This window comes from Procambarus clarkii, chromosome 60 (genome assembly GCF_040958095.1).
Source record: "Procambarus clarkii isolate CNS0578487 chromosome 60, FALCON_Pclarkii_2.0, whole genome shotgun sequence".
NCBI classification, from domain to species: domain Eukaryota; kingdom Metazoa; phylum Arthropoda; class Malacostraca; order Decapoda; family Cambaridae; genus Procambarus; species Procambarus clarkii.
Genome location: NC_091209.1, coordinates 11,502,770 through 11,525,097, shown reverse-complemented (window position 1 = coordinate 11,525,097; position 22,328 = coordinate 11,502,770). Strand labels below are relative to the sequence as shown.

The window sequence follows — 22,328 nt, the reverse complement described above, 5'->3', positions numbered from 1 at the left end:
TCCCCTTTCTTGTATATCGGGACTACGTTAGCTGCTTTCCAAATTTCTGGCAGTTCGCCTGTTGCCAGAGATTTGTTATACACTATGGAGAGTGGTAGGCACAGTTCTTCTGCTCCTTCGTTTAGTATCCAAGGGGAGATTCCATCTGGGCCTATAGCCTTTGTCACATCCAACTCTAGTAAACACTTCCAACTCTAGTGTGTGTGTGTGTGTGTGTGTGTGTGTGTGTGTGTGTGTGTGTGTGTGTGTGTGTGTGTGTGTGTGTGTGTGTGTGTGTGTGTGTGTGTGTGTGTGGCACCAAGAGTGGGAAGTGGTGGTGCCGGTGGTGTAGATAGAGTACGACTGCGTGGCGTCCCCGCTCCCCAGTAACGTTAGCGCCGTCAACGGGCGCACACGCACTGCAGTGTTGCCCACTTTTACCGATGATCTCTCATATAGTGAGTCTTTATTTATGCTGTTTAACTCGTTTTATATACTGTAGTAGCGACTACCAGCCTGGGACGAGGTTGAGCAGTGGGAACCCGCAGTCCTGGGACTGAGTATTTTTAATGACTAGTTCTGAAGCTTGGTGCGACGTACTTCACCAAGTTGTACTCACCTAGTTGTGTTGCGGGGGTTGAGCTCTGGCTCTTTGGTCCTGCCTCTCAACTGTCAATCAACGTACTTGCCTAATTGTGCATGCAGGGGTTTAGCTTCGGCTATAGGGTCCCGCCTCTCCACAATCAGTCAATCTGCAGATGTACAGATTCCTGAGCCAACTGCACGGGGCTCTACCATATCTACGTTTGAAACTGTGTAAGGAATCTACCTCCACCACTTCACTTCTTATATAGTGCATTCCATTTGTTCACTACTCTAATACTGAAAGAAATATTTCTAATGTCTCTGTGAGCGGTAACAGAAAATTACTGGGACTTTACGTGACTTTTTCTACAGACAAATACAGAAGTGAGTGCTTGAGAAAGTGTGTCATACAATGACAGTTTATAATGACGGTTCCTGTACGATAGAAAGTTCTCTGGACCGCCAAGTACTGACTGGATCTCAAGTACAGTTTGTGCCTAAAACATTTGAACTAAGTAATGTGATTGTGGAACCTATACTATGGCAGAAGCCATCTCTGAAAAATGTGTTTGGAGGACATGGCCCGCTTCTAATGGGGGGACCTTCGACAAGCCACCGGCTTCCTGTCCTCGTCGAGGCCACTAGTGTTAGTGGCCCTCAAGTAAATCCTGCAGCAGGTGCATGGTGTCCGCAGGAAGGAATGTGAGGTTGACCGCCTGCCTCACACACTAACAACACGGCTCAGGGGAAGACTTCCACTACAGAATTATGCATGTCTTCAAAATAGTCTCAAAACTGAACTTGTACAAGGATTATAATAGTCTTCGGGTGTTTCAGTTTTCTTCCAGTCATACCAGAGTAAGACTCGTTTTAGTAAAGTTATTTTGGTCGCGCCATGTTTCGCTGTACGAGGGTTTAAATTACGATCTACGAGAGGTCTTCACTCCTATAAAGGGAAGAGTATCTTCGCCGAGCTAGTGAGGCAGGGCGGGATCCCCGTCAGTGGGGAAGACGCGGTGTTGAGATGACGGCCGCCATCCTGCAACCTGCCGGATTATATTGGTCCCACCAGATGCAGCCAGCTGCCAAGCCTGGTTCATGATACACCAAGATCACTGCAGCGACCAAGATCCAAAAGACGGCATCTGTATAATTCAGTGGTTCCAATTCAATATAGGTCCAGTATGTGGAACACCAACATGCACTCTCTCTAACCTAGAATATATTACGTAGGTCTCTCTCTCTCTCTCGCCGGTGTTTTCTTAGCCTGTGACCTGCCATCGCCTTTCCCGAATAAATATTGCTACAAGTTTGTGATTAATGACCCTCGTAGCAGTTGGTATGTCTTCTTTTCCATGTGTAAAGGTTAGAGTGCAGGCATCAGCATAGGCCTGAGCTTCAGGGATGAGGCGTAACAGATCACTGAAGTAGTCACTCCACAACAGAGGGCCAAGCACACTTCCCTGTGGCACTATTTGAGTGGCTCCCAGATTCATCCTACTTTTAGAGTACGTTCTTGAAGGTAGTCCTTTACTACCATGTAAAATGGAGCCTAGATACCTAGTGCTTAAAGCTTAGCTAGTATTCCAGAGTTATATACCCGATTAAAGGCTCCTGCAATGTTCAGTGCAACAACATAATTCATCTTGAACTCATCTATTAAATGATGCCACTTAGTGAAGAGGTTTAGCACATCAGTAGCACAACGGCCTAATTAAAAACCATATTGTCGATCACCTTAAAATAGCCTTAAAAGAGTCGATGATAGTAAAAACATTATGCCATTGGGTGAGAGTTTACTGGCAACATTTTTGAGACATTAATCTCGCTGTCTCTGTGTTTCCTTGTCTTCTTCTAAATGACGTCTAAATTCTTCCCCAAAAATGTGATATGATATTTTTGTATTAACACATTAAGGTCAACCTCTATACCACTCATATGTCATCTTGGAAAGTTAGGTGAAGCTAGCCCCAAGTGTGTGACCTTCCTTAGATAAACGAAGAGACACAAATATTTTTTAAACATTAACAAAAATATAAATAATCCATTAATATTATAATTTACAATACAATGTATGACATCAGGGATAAAAAACACACTAACATTCCAAGGCTTTCATTGCACCATCTACTTTAATCCACTGACTGCCAATATCCTCAACTACAATTGCACGTAAATTGCTCATATCATGCCCATGTTCTGGGTATTTCAACTGTTCCACCACTTCACTATCTTCTTTATTTCTCACACAATTTACTTCCCTCTCCTCCACAGCAACCTTACTTGTGTCCACATTAACTTTCATGTGTTGCCTCACACACCTAATACATGTGTTGCCTCACACACCTAATACATGTGTTGCCTCGCACACCTAATACATGTGTCGCCTTGTATACTTCCCTTCACTCTGCTAAAAAGAACTGTAGCCAGAATTTTGGCAGGACTCTTAATTATTCATATAAGACATAGCCTAGCCAAAGACCTGGGCTAGGCTCTTCACCCATCTAACATTCATATTTATGCTTCCCTCATGACCCCATCCATATATGTACTGAGTAACCCATCACATAACTCATCACTCCTGATATGTTCATCACTCTCCAAAGATTTTCTGTATTAACTTTCTAATATACATTTTCCAAGTCCATAAATGCCGTGTACACCTTACAATCTTCTTTGCGTGCCTTCTCGGCAATCTGTGGCAATGTAAATATCTGATCTATATACACACGCACACTCTTCCTTCACGGAACCCGTCTTATACATCACTCAGAAATGTCTGTAATTTCCTGTACTTTTGAGATAACCTAACCAGGTTATCTCAAGAAAACCCTTGAGATAACCTGATAAGGTTTCATATATAGATATATATAAATATATATATATAATATATATATATAAATAAATATATAAATATATATAAATAAATAAATAAATAAGTAAAATAATGAGTAAATAACAATAAGTAATAAAAATTACTAATTAATACTCAAAAATAAAAATAATAAATAATAAAAATAATAAGTCAAAATTAATTTTGGAGAGTTAATTTTTAATCTTCCTGCTTCAGCGAAGAAAAACATAAGGAATATCGAGAAGATTCGTGCTAGAATCATAAATCTAAAACTTTCTGTCGTTTTCAACGAAATATGTTTAAAAGAAAGACTGCTACTTATATATATATATATATATATATATATATATATATATATATATATATATATATATATATGAGAAAGCTGCATGAACGCGCAAGCTATAGATTACTAAGAACTCTTTGACCCGGCCAGGATTCGAACCCATGCCGTCTAGGATCACCCCTAAACGTACACAGTACCGTGATCACCGCATCATTGGTGCGGTGGTCATATATATATATATATATATATATATATATATATATATATATATATATGTCGTACCTAGTAGCCAGAACTCACTTCTCAGCCTACTATTCAAGGCCCGATTTGCCTAATAAGCCAAGTTTTCCTGAATTAATATATTTACTATAATTTTTTTCTTATGAAATGATAAAGCTACCCTTTTCACTATGTATGAGGTCAATTTTTTTTTATTGGAGTTAAAATTAACGTAGATATATGACCGAACCTAACCAACCCTACCTAACCTAACCTAACCTATATATATAGGTAAGGTTAGGTTAGGTAGCCAAAAAAGCTAGGTTAGGTTAGGTTAGGTAGGTTAGGTAGACGAAAAAACATTAATTCATGAAAACTTGGCTTATTAGGCAAATCGGGCCTTGCATAGTAGGCTGAGAAGTGAGTTCTGGCTACTAGGTACGACATATATATATATATATATATATATATATATATATATATATATATATGCATATATATATATGCATGCATATATATATGCATATATATATGCATATATATATATATATATATATATATATATATATATATATATGCATATATATATATATATATATATATATATATGCATATATATATATGCATATATATATATGCATATATATATATATATATATATATATATATATATATATATATATATATATATATATATATATGCATATATATATATATATATATATATATATATGCATATATATATATATATATATATATATATATATATATATATATGCATATATATATATATATATATATATATATATATATATATATATGCATATATATATTTTTATATATATATATATATATATATATATATGCAATTGACGATCACAAAACACTGATCATTTTATGCGGAAAATCCACAGAGAAATATGAAATGAGGTGAACGTTTCGGCTTTGTTAAAGCCTTTGTCAACACCAGACTGACTCAAAGTCAGTCTGGTGTTGACAAAGGCTTTAACAAAGCCGAAACGTTCACCTCATTTCATATTTCTCTGTGGATTTTCCGCATATATATATATATATATATATATATATATATATATATATATATATATATATATATATATATATATATATATATATATATATATATATATATATATATATATATATATATATATATATATATGCATTGGTGCTGTAAATGAGTGCTTTATGACAGTCAGTATAACCGCTCACGCACATTAGTACGTGCAGCCGCACAGGTCCAAACTGCTATATTAATGCAAAGACTGGCTTGTGCTGTGAATATAACTATAAGACGATAGCTGTATAACCATGCCTTTCCATAGTAAATAAATGAACTAAGCTCCATCAGTACCAGTGTATAAATAGTTGACAAGAGCAGGATTGGCAAGCGGCCAGTGGCGCAGACGGAACCTTGGAGCGTTGTGAGACTAGAGGGAGCACTGCGGTAAACCTGTGACTTCAGTATGCGCGCGCTGGTCACGTGATTGTTGGCGAGTCAGTAACATTTAAATTTTTTAAATTTTGCCCCGAGGTGCGAGTTTATTGGGCAGCGCCACTCATCTTGTGAGTGGACACACATAGCGCTTTCAAATAGCATTTTTGTGGATGAATTAAATAAGTAAATTTTGCATTTCAGTGTAGTTAAAGAAGTAGGTTATATGCAACTTTCACTGTAATATAAGCTTGCAATGAATATATACACTTTGTAATTTAATAAGTGTATTGCAATTAAGGCAAGTTGAATCAGTTATTTGTGACAAAAATTTATAGCAACAATATGCGGATATATTTAAATTAGACATATGTTAAAAACGTCTTAGAACCAGAGTACGTATGGTTAACCTATATATATAATAATTCAAGTACAAATAAGGTACCAACTGATAGATTTATAATAGAAGTCGCCTTGTAATTAAATTTTAAAATTATTTGTTATAAATACTTAAAATTTTTCTTATCTTAACCAATTATTTTTAGGGTAAAAACTCTTGCTTTTTATTATTTTTACGTTTCAATGGTTCCTCTAATGTTGGCCTAATTAAGTTGACCAGACCACACACTAGAAGTTGACGGGACGACGACGTTTCGGTCCGTCCTGGACCATTCTCAAGTCGATTGTGAGATTGGCCTAATTAAGACCTTCTGTGAGGACGACGAATCTCAATAACCTGGGTGAAGATATGATGACCAAACCACTCATCGGGAGGTGAAGAAGCGTCCTTTCTTCACTTTCCGTCCTGCCCAGAACGGACCGAAACGTTGTCCTTTCTTCACTTTCTGATGAGTGGTTTGGTCATTACACTTACTCTGAGATACCAGTTCATTGATTCATTTATCACAATAGTTTCCTGGTATCTTGCATTAGTTGTGTTCTGTATAGAGCCTGTAGACCACTTTCGGAGTTCAAGAAGGAACTTGGGACACATCTCCACAAGGTACGTGATCAACCGGGCTTTGATTGGTGTCAGGTTGTGTGCGACGACGTCTTACCAGCCTGATTGACCAGGCAGTCAACCAGTAGGTCTGGCCAGAGACCGGGCCACGAGGCATTGATCCTCGGAACCTCACCAAGGTAGTAGCCATCACAACTTCCAACTCTTTAATATATAATTGATCACTAAAATAACATTTTTATATTATTAACTTTGTGTTAACACTTTTCTTCTTTGTATAGATATTTTTCCACGACATTTTCCTTGATAAGTGAATGAAGTGAGTGGAGATTGAAGCAATGTTATTTGAGTTTAGAGGCCTAGAAGTTGATACCTGATAAGGACTTTTTGATATGCTCTGAACAGATGAGACTTTGTAACACAGCATCAGCATGGGTTCAGGGATGGCAAATCTTGCTTCACAGAATTAATTGAATTCTATGACCAGGCGACAAAAATCAGACAAGAAAGAGAAGGGTGGGTAGACTGCATATTTTTGGATTGCCAGACAGCGTTTGGCACAGTACCCCATAGGAAGCTAATGTACAAACTGGAGATGCAGGCAGGAGTGAAAAGGAAGGTACTCCATTGGATAAGGGAGTACTTAAGCAACAGAAGACAGCGAGTCACTGTGAGGGGTTAGATATCAGAGTGACGAGGCGTCACAAGTGGAGTCCCGCAGAGTTCAGTCCTTGGACCTATTCTGTTTCTGATATATGTAAATGATCTTCCAAAGGGAATAGACTATTTCATCTTAATGTTTGTTTAGTATGCAAAAAGTTTGAGGAGGATTAAGACCTAGGAAGATATCAAGAGGCTACAAGATGACCTAGACAAACTGAACAAATGATGCACCGATGGCTACTAAAGTTCAACCCAAGTAAATGTAAGGTAATGAAACTAGTTGGAGGGAACAGGATGCTAGACATAGGATACTGAATGGGAGACGAAGTCATCCATGAAATGGACAGAGAGGAAGAACTAGGCGTTCGTATCACGCCGTGTAACAGTTGTTGAGGTGACTTGTGTAGAGACTTGGGATGGTACCTGACTTACCAGACATTATTAGCAGGGAGGTGAGGTAAGGTGACGCAAACCTCACCTCGAGTAGTTTTAAAGATTAGAAGGCTATCCCTTGTTACCAGATTCAAATCAGTCCATTCAACGATAAATTGGGGATAGACGGGTATAAAAGCTGGCCACGAGAGCGGGAGTGGACAGTTGTGTTCAGTGTCTCAGACAAGAGAGGACTCTAAGAGTGTAGTGTTGGGCATCACATAGAGAGGACTCTTAAGAGCGTAGTGTTGGCCATCGCAGAGAGAGGACGACTGACAAACTTCATCACTGTTGTATCTTGAGTGAGTACTGGTCCTTTATGTTCTAACGTCACAAGTGTTGATCATTCTATTGCCTTGATAAGGAAGATGGTGCTACATAGCCTTCCCGGTTTGGTGCCTTCTATTGTTAATTACTTACTTACTTGGTAGGGAAGACAGATTAGGATTTTTATATTGAACTTAATTAAATCAATATATATATCACTAAATTGTCCATCTGGTATATCCATTCGTTCCTGTTAGTAATTCATAGAGTTGCCAGTAAATAGTGGAAGTTGACCCGTGTTCTCAACCCCCTCCCCCTGCCACCATTAACTCTCCCGTGACTGGTACCCCTCGCCGACGGTCACTGTAACGTAACTCGTTAACATTAAGGCCAAGGTGGTGGCGGCATTAAGTAACTTTAAGTTTAAGTCATAATTAGTAACAACTTTGTTGGTGGTGGTATCAGTGGTGATACACCTAAGATACTTTATAGATACGTTATAACCGAACCTGTTTCCTGAAGCCCACATCAAAAGTACTGAGTACCCAAATGAGCCACAGGGACATTAGAAAGAACTTTTTCAGTGTCAGAGTAGTTAATAAATGGAATGCATTAGAAAGTGATGTGGTGGAGGCAGACTCTATACACAGTTTCAAATGTAAATATGATAGAGCCCAATAGGCTCAGGAATCTGTACATCAGTATATTGACAGTTGAGAGGCAAGACCAAAGAGCCAAAGCTCAACCCCTCCAAGGACAAATAAGTGAGATGAGTATAGCAATGTTAACAATTTCAAGTATGTTTATTGACATAAGAAAATACATCTCAAAGGGATAGAGTAGCTTAGGCTATTTCACCCCCTCCACCCCCGCTCTACTTCCCTCAAGGGGCGCACAATTTCAGTGAGTACAAATCAAATCACAATACAAAAATCCCATTTAACATTGTAGGCTAATTAGTGTAGCAAACAAAGCATATAAGTGTTACACTCTTGGGGCAAAATTCTTGTAGCTCCTAAGTATTTTGTCTATCATACCATTATCACACATCCAAACAATTTGATGTGGTACACTACTTATTTCCTTATTTCTATAGTTATCAATAAGTTGACACTCTAATATATAATGATCTAAGGTGTGGGCGTGCGGCATAATTTACACTCCTTACCTTTTTTACTGGCATATTTGTATCCTAATCTTAATCTCAAGTAAACTGAGCTAGATGGTGTTGTGATTGCGAAGTCGGATTGCGAAAGGGATCTGGGAGTTATGATTAGTAAGAATTTAAAACAAAAGGATCAATGCATAAATGTTCGTAATAAGGCAAATCGGACACTTGGATTTATTAATCGCAGCGTTAGTAACAAGACACCTGGTGTGGTTCTCAAGCTATATCTTGCTCTAGTTAGGCCCCATTTAGATTATGCAGTTCAGTTTTGGTCGCCATATTATAGAATGGATATAAATTCACTTGAACGTGTCCAGCGTAGGATGACTAAGTTAATTCCCCAAATTAGAAATCTTTCATATGAAGAAAGATTAACAAAGCTTAAGCTGCATTCACTGGAAAGGCGAAGAGTTAAGGGTGACATGATAGAGGTTTACAAGTGGATGAATGGACATAACCGGGGGGATATTAATAGGGTATTAAAAGTATCAACACAGGACAGAACACGAAACAATGGATATAAATTGGATAAGTTTAGATTTAGGAAAGACTTGGGTAAATACTGGTTCAGTAACAGGGTTGTTGATTTGTGGAACCAATTGCCGCGTAACATTGTGGAGGTGGGGTCCCTCGATTGTTTCAAGCACGGGTTGGACAAGTATATGAGTGGGATTGGGTGGTTATAGAATAGGAGCTGCCTCGTATGGGCCAATAGGCCTTCTGCAGTTACCTTTGTTCTTATGTTCTTATGTTCTTATGAGTACTTCCAAGTAGACTTTACTCTACCGTAAGTGAAGAACGAATTTGTATTTATTATTGCATAATTCTTATTATGCAATAAGAATATTGTGTTAATACTGTCATTCCATGTGTTAATAATAAGTGTTAATACTGTCATTCCATTGCCATTCTCTTTAATTTTTCTTCATCCTCTTGGATCATCTTGATTCTTATAAAAGTTTTTTCCGTGGCTCTCTTCGCTATCTCATCAACTACCGTATTCCCACATGTGAAGGGATCCACATGAATCTTACTTTATACCCATTTTTTTCTAATTTCTTGATCTCTCTACGCTCTATCACAATATTCTGGTAAACTGGTCGTCTGCTATTTAAAGACTCTAACGCTCCTCTACTGTCAATAAAGAAGCAGGCATTATCACCATATTTGACTACTTCCTGTAATCCTGCTAATACTCATTGGAGTTCAGCCTGCGTTGAAGAGACATTGTCAGTTAAGCGGCGGCCAATAACAGTATCTACAGTGCCGATGTCAGTGTACTCCCTGATCCAGACTCCACAGCCTGCCTTCCCATCCCTAGCTACTGACCCATCACAATATACATGTAGTGTTTTCTGAAGGTAATTTTCTAATTATACAATCATATGTTGCCCTCAGCTCTCCTATCTCATACATACTTTTTTTTCGTTTGCAAGGGAATAATTACTACATCTACGTTACAATCCTCCCATGGTGGTGTGAATTGTCTCTTAGGCAGAGCAATACATTCTGTAATAACATTTTACTTTATAACATTAGAACATAAGGTACTCATATATGCTCTCTTATTATACTCTAACATACATTGTTCATTACTTCCCAACTTTTGAACTGAGAGGATTAATTCATTAGCTTCCCCACCACTCATTAATCTAATGGCAGAGGCTACATTTATCTCTGAAATTCTATCCCCAATACTCTTCAGATTCAATTCCATCCTCATTATCTCAATTATAACATTTCTTGGACATCCTAAAATTATTCTCATGGCTTCATTTTTTACCTTCTCCAACTTGCCCATCCTACCTTTACCAAAACAAGAAATGACACGTGCATCATAATCAATAAGAGATCTTACAATACTCAAGTATATTATTTATTTATTTATATACAAGAAGGTACATTGGGTTTGAGAGAATACATAGCATAGTATTTACAATCTTGTAAAGCATTTACAATCATTCGTAGCACAGGGACTCCCACTCCCTTTCCACAGCATGCCAAGGCCTTCAGAGGTTGTAGTCAATGTCTCTTCCGACATTGACCCAACAGTCTGTTCATCTCGGCTTCCAAACTCTCATGGGTATATCCAACACATATGCCTAAATATTTATATATATTAACTATATTTTTACCGTTTATTTTCAATATAATAGGCCTCCGACTTCTACATTTAAACTTAGTTTTGTCTTCATTAACCACCAGTCCCATATGGTGACACAGGTTTCCGAAATTGTCCGACACCTGGTTGATACCTGGTGTATCACCGTTTGAACTTTTGAAATATCTTTGCCCTGAAACAAAATATCATCGGCATACTCTACCCCATTTGAGTATCTCTCAGATGCTATCTTATTCATTAGTATATTAAACAGGGTGGGACCCAACACTCCTCCCTGAGGTGTGCGAGTTCCAATGATCTCACACCTGACATAAACCTTGATACCACACCTGAGCCTTTTTTCGTGAAGTTAATCTTCTATCCAGCGCAATAATCTCCCTTAACACCAAGACCAGCTAGTTCATTTAAGATAAATTCTTTTGTTGCCTTTATCAAAAGCTTGTAAATCAATAAAAATTCTATAGTAATCATTATCATTAGCTAGACATTTAATAATACAGTCAGAGGTACTTTTGCCTCTGAGGAACCCGAACAAATTACTAGACAGCTGACCACCTATCATATATATAAGTCTATTTAAAATTATCCTCTCATCATTTTTCAAAAACACGAGGTTAAGGACACAGGTCTGTACTCTCCACTGGCTTTAGGGATAGGGATGATCATAGCTTTTTTTTCCATTTACTAGGAATTCTGCCCTCTTTATAACTAATATTAAAGAGGTCTAACAGTGGGCTTATTTTCTCCATAATGACAAGTTCATTAAATATTTCATGAGTTCTCCATCCTCCCCGGGGGCGGTAAATTTCCCAACTTTAATCTCCATTATTTCTTCATCTCTGGTAATACCTGGGCAAGTGACGTCACCACTGTTAACTGCTGTAAGTGTAAAGTACTTGCTTAGATCTTTCCAAGAATCTAATGACACTCTCGTTACCGCGGGCAATAAATAAGTGTGGCAGAAGGCACTACGGGCTCACCATAGCCCGTGCAACTTTGGAACTCTGTTCCAGGTAGCGAATCTTTAACAACAACAAGTGTGGCAGCTTCCGCCCATTTTTCTACGAGACTGTTCACAATTCCTTACCGGTCAGGACGTGTAACAAAATTATGCTTTTTACCTTTTACTTTATTTACGTCTTGCCAGATTTCCTTCAAGTTTCTGTTACTCCCAACTTTCTCTGCAAATTCTTCCTAATTTCCTCTCTTCCCCCCCCACACAGCCTAGCAACTGCCAGTAAAGTATTTTTCCCTTCCTCAGTCCTACCATTCCTATTCCCAGTGATTTCTCTTTCTTGTTAATGTCCACCCCTTAGCATCTTATCCTGTGTATAATTGTATTTTCTGGGGAGATGCTTTTTTTTATACTGGACGTTCTTCTGTTCAATGTTGCATTAAATACATCTGCCTCCTTAATTAGATCTTCATAAAATGCTTCTGCCAAAAAAAAAGACCTACAGTATTCTGCAAATATTTGAGCCATATTAAAGGAATGCAAAGCAAGTAATTAATTATAGGTGTGATCATGCAGATTTCTGCAATACTTAACTAACATACAAGTACACTGATGACAGTGGGACGAATCAATATATATATATAGTTCCACGAATCACCGTTATTCATTTTTACATTTAGGGTCCTTAGTATAGTCGGGTTCGTTCTCGACTCACAATCAAGAACTTCGAGTTCGAATCCCGGGCGGGATTAAAACTGTTCTACGCAGTTCTTATCACCTAATACATCTGTTCACCTAGCAGTAGGTAAGTACTCAGGAGTCGGCTTGTTGTGGGGGCTGCATCCTGGGCGGGGTTAGTAATTCGACCTTGGGGGTTGGGGGGGGGGAGTTCCCTCGATATAAGCCTAACGTATATGAATAAACTGCCTTCCTGTCCCCGCCACAATGAATTATTATTATTTATTATTTAAAATACTACAAGTTGCCAATAATGTAACCATTTCCGTGGCTTTAAAATTAATTCATACTATTTCCTATATGTATGTTTCAAATAAATGAATACACATGAATGAAAAAGTGGCCGTCTCCGCGCTATAAAGGCATATACCAAAGCAAATTGAAAAGTCCTGTAGTCTGGCCATCCCGGCGGTATGACGTCACTTCCTCGAATCTACGTCATTACAAAAACCAAGAAATAAATGACTAAAACCCTACCGGAATATTCCCCGATCAAAAAATAAAGCTCTGGTGATATTTTCTCGCATAAAAATGTATACAAATCCTCAATTTTGCTTGATATTAAGGCAAATAGAGTTGGCGAGTAAATCAATTGTTGGGTGTGGGAGGTGAGGTGACGGCTCTCTTCTCCATGTTGACTCTCACCACTCTGAGGCAGCCAGCCAGCCAGTCTCCCGTCCTAGTGGTAGCTTGTGGACCCTGCTGCTTCCTATCACGCCAGGATACACGCCTCGTCCAAGGACACAGCACTGCAGGTGATACATGGTGCGTGGAGGATACATAGACGGCGAGGTGAGGCCGGCACGCTCGCTGCGTAGCTGGTATAATTTATTTATTTACCCGAATTTACCTGAGGGCAACTCATACCAGTGGCCTCTCGACGAGGACAAGAAGCCGGAGGCTTGTCAAAGGTACTCTCCATAATAATACTGGTATAATAATGGATACCGCATGCTCGGTATCCATTTTTCTTTGTGTAGAGACGCGTGGAGGATACTTGTATCACCAGGGGCAGCGGGGGCTTGTAGTACACACTTGCTTGGCTTTACGCTAGCTTGTGTAATAATGCCCCTACACTACATTGTATCATACTCTAGTCCCTGGGTTGTTGTTTAAGATTCAGCTACTAGGAACAAAAAGTTAAAAGTAGCACGGGCTATGGTGAGCCCGTAGTGGACTTACCTGGCACAGGCGCGGGGCTGTAACTTGCGAGTCCCTGGAGCCGGAGTGTACAATATGGTACTGTTTGGGGGTGTGCTCCCAAATAGTACCTACCAAATAGTGCTCCCTCCTCGCATGCCGAGTGGCACATGATAAACCATACAGTGTCATGTCAAGTTATGACGTTCAGTTTACTTTCATTTATCATTAGTCCACAATTAGGGTAAAGTAAGGTGTTTAATTTCCAGTATTGAAGAGCTGTTTGTGGTGTTGCTTGAGCACCGTGCTGTTTGTGCTCTTTTTTGTAAATAAGGCTTTTGTAACAAGAAAATGCACAGGTTTGGTATACTTTTACTGAAATGCTGTATCAAAGTACCCACCAGCATTAAAAATGATTACAAATTGTATAGATATGCCAGTACAGTAATGGTAATTTAATAAGATAAGCCAGCATTATATTAGTATTTAACCTTTGTAGCTATATTTTTATTAAAAACTGTCTTTTTTTTTAAATTAAATAATATTGAGGCAAGAAAAATTTTCATTGTAGTATTGGCCCAATTCATTCTTATGCTCAATGTTGTCACTGCATGTTGCATGACGTACACTTTTACAATGCACATTACCCAGAAATAATGGTTTGTTATAACTAGTATTCTCAATTTCAACAGTTGTTAATAAAGGATACATTCGAGTTTAGACTGATACAGTATTTTTCTAGTACGCACTGTAGTACGAGCTTCGGAGCCATCCACTGTTAAGGTTTCATATCCTGGCTCGTTTGTCGGTTGTCGTGTATAATGTGCTCCTGAAGTTCTGTTGGGCCCCATTCAGATTATGCAGGTTAATTTCAGCTGCCAATGCTAAAGATTTAACATAAATTACCTTAACATTTGCAGGGAAGTGACTACAAAATTTATTATAAGGAATTGTAAACCTTCCAAGTGGGAAGGGGGGGGGGGGAAAGCTTGCTTTACATTCTCTAGAAAGGCAAAGAGCAGGTGATATAATTGAATTATACAAATGGATGAAAAGGGGGGGTTTAAGTAAGGTGTTAAGTACTGTACAGTATATAGAAACAAAATAAATCTTTAATTAAACAATGGATTGAAATTGGTGGTTTTCATTTGGAAAAAATGCATGTAAATATTAGTTTGGGAATAGGGTTGTTGATCTATGAAGAAAAATTGATGTGTAACTGCAATGTGTGATCACTGGATTTTTTAAAGCAAAAGTTAGGTGTACAGTATATGAAGGTTTGTTTAAGAATTAATATTAACTGCCTCGCATGTCGGTAAGCCTTGCAGTTCCCTTTCTTCTTGTAGTACAATTCCTTTTGTTTGCATAGATAAAGTACAGTATGATGTGCAATAGTGTTGACATTTTATAGTAGCATGCAAATTTTTCCCATTTTCAAGGATTCAAAGGGAGTTGACATCAATGGTTAAATTTGCCTTCATTCAAGGGCAGCTGACCACTAGTGGATGCTAAAGTGGGTGTTATTGAAAACCCTTCACCGTGGCCGCTAAATTTCTAGCGTGACATAAGCACTGGCCAAACAAACTTGCACCTTATTTGTAGGAGTGGGTTTGCAACACTTGTGCCAAAGAATATTACCAAAACATAGTTTAATACTAAAATTGCAGTAACATGCCTAAAAAATACTTGAAGCAGGATTGCAGGATTGAACCAGACTCTTGGGAGACCTGCAATGCATGCAGTACCTATGGATCACAATAGGTTTAAGGTTACACAACCTGCAATTCATCTGGACTTGCTAGGAATCTGTAGGCACGAAGTCAATATCTAATGTTTTACACTTGCATAAACGCCCATAAAATGCACAACGCAGCGAGTGTTTGGTGGGGAACCCTAGTAGTAGGCATCAATCAGTCTCGGGGAGACACACATGGAGTTGCACTCTGGTTGTCGATCTGGAGCGGCCTCTCCAGGGTATATTGATACGGAAGAGAAGCTGTTGCCCATGTAGCAGGTGCCCCCTCTCCACGGCGCCGAAAGCCTCCAATAGAAAGGCAAACGCCAATACGATTGGTTCCAGCGCTGTCGCTGGAACTGAGAGCTCCGGAGGTGACCTCGAAGTTGGAAGAACCCTATCACCTACATAAATGTAAGATGGTCACATATAAAACTTGGATTGGTGCCTTCCAGATTACTAGCGAGCTCTTGCTAATTAAACGATTAAGGGCAGAGCTAATTTGATACTTGACAAAAGCTCGTAGTTCTAGGCATTGGTTGCATGTTCTAGGGCTTTGTTGATTACATTTCAACATTACATTACATGTTGCATTTTTAATTGTTTAGTGGTACCAGCAATTGTATTCACAAATTTGAAGGGCAAATAGAATTTTATCCAGAGTAGCATTTTTCCATTTGTATCCTAGTATACCTTTATTCTTATCCATGATTTGACTTTCAAACTTACAAAGGACACTTTACCTTTAGTAAGATTTTCACAATTTTAACCATTAATCATTTTAATACAATGTGTATATTTTTTCTTTTCCAGACAAGATGAATAGTAGATGCATGATGACAGTCGGGTATGTGGAGGGACATGCCTAGAGAATAATTTCGCTTCGCTCATCCCGGATTCTCGTCCCATATACTCTAGAACACATGTGGTTATAACACTAACTTACCACATGTTTAAAACTCAGTTGTGTGGAAGAACTTTATAGTGAACTTGATTTAATAATTATAATACAGAAATTATAAGTTTGAATAGAATCTCGTAAAGAACAGTTAGTAAATCAAATTGCATATAAAAGTTGCTAATATTCGTTATAAAAGTAATAGTGCCAAAGCTACATAATCTAGCATATCCATGCCCTTAAGAAAACTGCTTGTGCTATCACAGGTTGAAAGTTGTGAAATAGATACAGCAATGGGAGATGCTATTCAAGATAACAAGCTGCTTCATATAGAGCAGAATCGATTAAAGACCTTTGAGGGTCATAATTTCAACATGGATAGTCTTATACTTGCAAGGGCTGGTTTCTATTATACAAATAAAGACAGTATTTTAGAGTGCTGTGCATGCCATTTACAAATTGATGCTGTAACCCTTGACCCAAATGAAGACATAATTGCTTTACACAAGAAAAAGAAAGCAGAGTGCACATTTGCTCAGAACTTAAGTAGATCAAAGAAGTTTGCTTCCTATGACAGTCTGCGTTTTGAGAGAGAACGCTTGGAAACCTTCATAGAGTGGCCAGTGGAATGGTTGAAACCAGAAGATTTGGCTCGAGATGGCTTTTACTATCTGAGAACTGCTGACCACTGTGCTTGTGTCTTTTGCCGAGGCATTGTTGGGGCCTGGGAGGTAGGAGACACTCCCAGAGGAGAGCACCAGCGGCACTTTCCTCACTGTCCATTCATCCGGGGCCAACCCGTGGGAAATATTCCACTGACTCATGGTGAATTACTCTCGAAGCTGTCGCCCAGTAACCCACAAGCTGCAGATGGGGACACAAGGGGATTGGATGCCAATAGACAAGCAAAGGAACTGGATGCCAATAGACAAGCAAGGGGATTGGATGCCAATAGACGCACAAGAGGGATAGATGTCTGTGGTACTCCTTCCCCAAGGCTTATGGCAGGTTCTTACGCAGAGTGTCGTAAGTAAAGAAGTTTTTTTGTAAAAAATATTTTTACTGATATAACTCATTACCATTAAATGTAATACGTATACTGTACAATATACAATGGCTTTTCCTAGATAATTGGCAAAACTAGTTCTTGACTTTATATATACTTGCATAATCCTAAATTCAATTATTCAATAAAATTATGCATTGCAAAAGATTTTGGTTAATTTTTTTTTAATCTTAAATTTTGTTATTTGTTCTTTAAGATGGACCTCCTAAAAAGCCAGGAATAAGCCTTGAAGGTATGGGACTGCCTCAGCACACTGGCCCCAAGCGAAAGGACTACCTAACATGTGAAAGTAGACTTGCAAGCTTTATCAAGTGGCCTGAACGTGTGAAGCAGAAACCAAAGGAGTTGGCTGAAGCAGGATTCTTCTATTGTGGTATGTTGCTCAAACTTTTATTGCACTCAGTTTAAAGCTTAATTTTTCATAGCTCATTATAAAGTTGCTAGTAAGTGTTTATTTAATGATTGTTACTAAAGACCTAAGGAGTTTAGACAAGTTCATGCAACCTCCGATGTTTTTCCTTGAGATAAAAAAAATTGTTTACCCATTATTTTAAGTTGTCACACTGGTATAATTATGTAATATAATTACAGGTCTGAGTGATCATGTGCGCTGTTTCCATTGTGGAAATGGACTCCGCAATTGGGAATCTGATGACGCACCTTGGAATGAGCATGCTCGCTGGTATCCAGAGTGCAACTTCGTTCTTTTGACGAAGGGCCAAGAATTCATTGATAAGGTATATATGTTTTTATTTTAAGACTGTTAAATGAATTTGAATATTTTGAATTTGGTTGTAATGTAAGTTTTAAGAAATTGTTTATCTACTGTACATTCAAATTGTTAATTGCTACTCAAAGCATTCTCACTAGGAAAATAATGTACATGCTGCTGAAAATTTGCATATGTAGGAAAGGTACATGAGGTTCTGATAGAAAACTGTTAATTTGCAGCTAAATTTAAAAAAAAATGATCTGAAGTTGAAATATTTCAAAATGGTTTTAGTATTAACGTGTACAAAAGTGTTAGTGGTAATATTACTTTTTTCTGACTGCACTTGTATGCAACATCACCAATGGCATACAGCTTCACAAAGCTGTCAGAATTCAGCAACACAAGAGCAAGAGTACAGGGACTGGGTGTACAGTCTAGTAAGAGTCCTGTGGTGATCCCTTAGATTAGCTTCACCGGGCCATGATCCACGTTGGTTGTTTAGACTCCTCGGTGCCATTGATGCACTTTAAGGGACTTCCATTGGTCATCATATTTATAGTTTAGTGATTAATAGGCAGTTTGGTGTTTGACACCAGGGCTGAATGCTCAAGGGTGAGTAGTGGCAGTATTCAGAAGTGGCTGGCTGGCAGTGACAACACTTGAGTAATTCTTTATGAATTATTTCTGAAATTGATATGGGCTTTAGTAGCATTAATAGGCTAATTTTTAGAGGTCGGACAGAACTGTAAATACAGTACAGTAATTCTTGGTCATAACTATGTAGTGGGCATTTTCGGTATATAGTAAGTTACTGGCAAGCAAACGACTGCCTCCCACACTTCCCTCTGGTCAGTCGCCTCCCTCCCTGTCACCCACCGAACCTAAATGTGGAGGATCATTGAGGTGGTGTTGATTAGAGCAGAACAGAATCATCATCATAGTCCCAGCTTCTCGCTTGTTGGGCATTCCCCACTTTGTGCTCATGACTTTATCCAGTGCAACCATACATAATGATGCACAAGCCAAAGCAAATGCAAGCTTCTGAGTATAATTTAAGGGTGGTGTTCGCCTTCACCCACACATCTGGCAAGTGCTTCTCTGCATCAGACAATACATAATTTCTTTGCCAGGTACAATGACTAATAAATTGGTATGGACTTCACAGATAATTACTGATTTCACATTCCATTATTGCATTTTCCTTACAATGCTCCCAGATATTTAAAACTTTCTTCCAATTGTTATCTCTTGCCCCAATTTTCATTATACAGTTGGTCACTTTTGCCACCATAGGTCTAAGTATCTAAATCTTATTTTAAAACCCATTATCTTCCTTCCTACAATGGTCTCATTTTCTGTTTTGACACTTATTTTCTGGCAACAGAAGCATAAACTATCTAAAGATTCCTTCATCAGTCCATTTCCACTCAGATATGCCTACTTATTTTAATATCAAATAGTTGTTTTTCTGACCATGAAGTTGTAAATTGGGCCTAATGTAAATTGGATAAGTACCAATGGGCCCAATCATTTATGATGTGGCAATATATTGTATGTTGCTTTTTCATTTTCTTTGTAGGTTCGACGTGAAAAGCCTCCATATATTCGCAGTCAACCTACTGACAAGACTTCTAAAAGTAATACTGCTTCCACATCACCGTTGACTACAACACTTATTAGTGAAAATGAATTAAATCCATTAATGGAACTAGACATCATTAGAGCTGTTATTTCCATGGGCTTCCCTCAAGATAAAGTGAGAGCTGCTCTCCGACGAAAGCTTGAGCAGACAGGGTTGCCTTTCTTTGGCCTTGAGCCATGCATTGAAGCAGTCCTGCAGTATATGGAGGAGGAAACCAGACAAGCTCTAAATCAGGCCTCTAGTCAAGAAATAGAAAATGAAGCGACAGCCCAGCAAGCTGCCAAGATGCAATCTCTAGGTCCTGAAAATCGGAACAGGCCAACTACATCATCTGCCTCTTCATCTGCTTCAACATCTACAAATTCTACACCCTCTGCTGTTACATCTTCCTCCCCTCTAGTCACGTCTGCTGCTTCCACATCTGCCGCTTCCACGTCTGCTGCAAGTACCCTAGCCTCCATTCCAACTGCTTCTGCGTCAAGCTCAGCAGTCTCAGCCTCGGCTTCTTCCTCAGCATCAGACAGGGAACATCCTGAAGCTTCTATCAATAATAGCTTGACAGTGTCTCCAGCATTAACAACTACACATGAAGAAATGGAAACTGAAGAGAATACAGCTGCTGAAACTTTAGCTCAGCCCATGGATGTTATTACAGAAGCTGATGAAATTATGGGAATTGCTGAAGTTGCCCTAAAGCCACCAATTTCTGGTCCTTCATCTCTTGGTCAAATTGAGATGAAAATTGAGCAGGCATCTGGTGAAAAAATGCTTGAAAACCCTTCTACATCAGGGCTTGAAAAGAATGCACCTCAGTCTTGTAAGTATGCTCTTAAACTTTTGGCTAGTCATAAATATTCTGAAGTTTTTGGTGCGTTAATATCTCGAATTTCATAATATTTTAGTATCTTGATGTTTTGCTTACTATCTCTATAGAGATAATCCTGTGCTCTGTTTGTCTATTATAATTATGTATAGCTACAGTAAATAGTTTTTAATCAGTTTCCAACTGGTTACCTTTAGCTGCTTTAATCTTACACAATTAGGATTGTTATATGAGGACACCTTGGATTGAACTTTGTCTTCATTTTTGTTAGTAAACTAATAACTATAATTATTGGGTAATGTGAATTAAAGCAAGATTCTTTGCTATAAGTGTGAGTATTTAAAAATACACTATAAAATAATGATAATTAGCACTTTCGATGCCTTGCAGTAGTGCAGCCTCGCTTCCTAAACTACAATCACTTTTCTATTGTCTTTCTTTAGATTAAGGTACCTTTTCTTGCTGGCAGGTGTTTTGTATCCTTGGGGTAGTTAAATATAGACTTTACAAATGCATTCGAATGTTTTAGGAAATGGCTTACTGCAGCCAGCACAGGAAAGATTCATGGTCTGCAAACCATATAAGCACTTTACCACTTTATAAAATATGTTTTTAAATGTTCAACATAGTATGTTTGATTTCTTTATTTTCCTCAGCTCAAGAACTTGCAGAAGAATTGGAAAGAATACGGGATATTAGAATGTGCAAGGTTTGCATGGATGCCGAGATGGATGTAGTGTTCCTGCCTTGCCAACACATGGTTACTTGCTCCTCTTGTGCTTTAGCCTTGGCACAGTGCCCAATCTGCAGAGTAGATATAAAGTATACAATTAAGCCAATTCTTTCCTGAATAATGTCAGTGAAAGTATAAAACTTTCCTGGTATTACAAAATGGGGAAAGATTAAAGATTATCATTTCTTGCCAACAAGTTTTTTTTGTACTAATACAGGTAAAATATTTATTATTTCAATTTGTAAAAGTTTAAAGCAAAGATTTCGGTCATCCAAAGATTTGCTCAATAGATCTGTCAGTGCAGCTATCAAAACAATGCAAATCACTTCTGTGCTATGCTTGGTTAATTATAGTTCCAGAATAGCTTGTAACCCATAATAAACTTGTAATTATAAAAAAAAAATATTATTTTTTGTGAAGTTTTCTCACTTTTTTTAAAGTTGTAAATTTTGTATTTTGTTGCGCAATTCAACTTTTATTTTGACTTGCAAATAACTTTTCCAGTATTGGAAAATACCAGTTTTATTTATGAAAATAACATTTAATTTCACAAAAATATTTTGCACTTTGAACAATTAAGTTTGAGGGTGCCTAGTGGTAAATGTTAAGTATTGCAAACTTACTGGGCTAGTGTCGGTATCTTTATTTTCTTATCACTCATTATGTAAATAGCATTATTTTTCATTTGTCATTAAAGATAATAAGGTATGTTGACATTTACCAGACAGTCCAAATAGTACCCAGCATTTATTGCAAGGTGCTGTGCAATTGTGTGGATTATCTATTGTACATGATGCACATGTAATGGACATTATAGTACAGTTAGTCAAAGTTCTCTTGGTGGTTTTTAATATCCTTTAAAATAATAGCATTTTAATTATCTTCAAAGAAAAAATT

At 38.0% G+C, this 22,328-nt stretch overlaps 1 protein-coding gene across 10 annotated transcripts; it reads left to right on the top strand.

Annotated features, from left to right (window-relative positions):
- The first annotated feature begins 284 nt into the window (after positions 1-284).
- On the top strand, positions 285-22,267 carry LOC123766875 (death-associated inhibitor of apoptosis 2). Of its 10 annotated transcripts, XM_045756327.2 has the most exons (7): positions 370-437; positions 12,625-12,749; positions 16,371-17,481; positions 17,718-17,894; positions 18,113-18,258; positions 19,813-20,692; positions 21,355-22,267. In XM_045756327.2, the coding sequence occupies exons 3-7, from the start codon at positions 16,689-16,691 to the stop codon at positions 21,546-21,548; spliced, it is 2,190 nt and encodes a 729-aa protein (XP_045612283.2). In that variant the 5' UTR covers positions 370-437; positions 12,625-12,749; positions 16,371-16,688; the 3' UTR covers positions 21,549-22,267. The 10 variants fall into 10 exon arrangements, with proteins under 10 accessions (XP_045612278.2, XP_045612283.2, XP_069163593.1 ...); XM_045756322.2 differs by lacking the exon at positions 12,625-12,749 and having other exon boundaries at positions 285-437; XM_069307492.1 differs by lacking the exon at positions 12,625-12,749 and having other exon boundaries at positions 370-795.
- Positions 22,268-22,328: the final 61 nt, after the last annotated feature.

Bases quoted from the DNA above. Each gene is read 5' to 3' on its own strand.
- LOC123766875 (XM_045756322.2), top strand. From the start codon at position 16,689: ATGCCCTTAAGAAAACTGCTTGTGCTATCACAGGTTGAAAGTTGTGAA. The intron at 18,259-19,812 runs GTATATATGTTT...TTTTCTTTGTAG, and splicing joins GCCAAGAATTCATTGATAAG to GTTCGACGTGAAAAGCCTCC. The intron at 20,693-21,354 runs GTAAGTATGCTC...TATTTTCCTCAG, and splicing joins AAAGAATGCACCTCAGTCTT to CTCAAGAACTTGCAGAAGAA.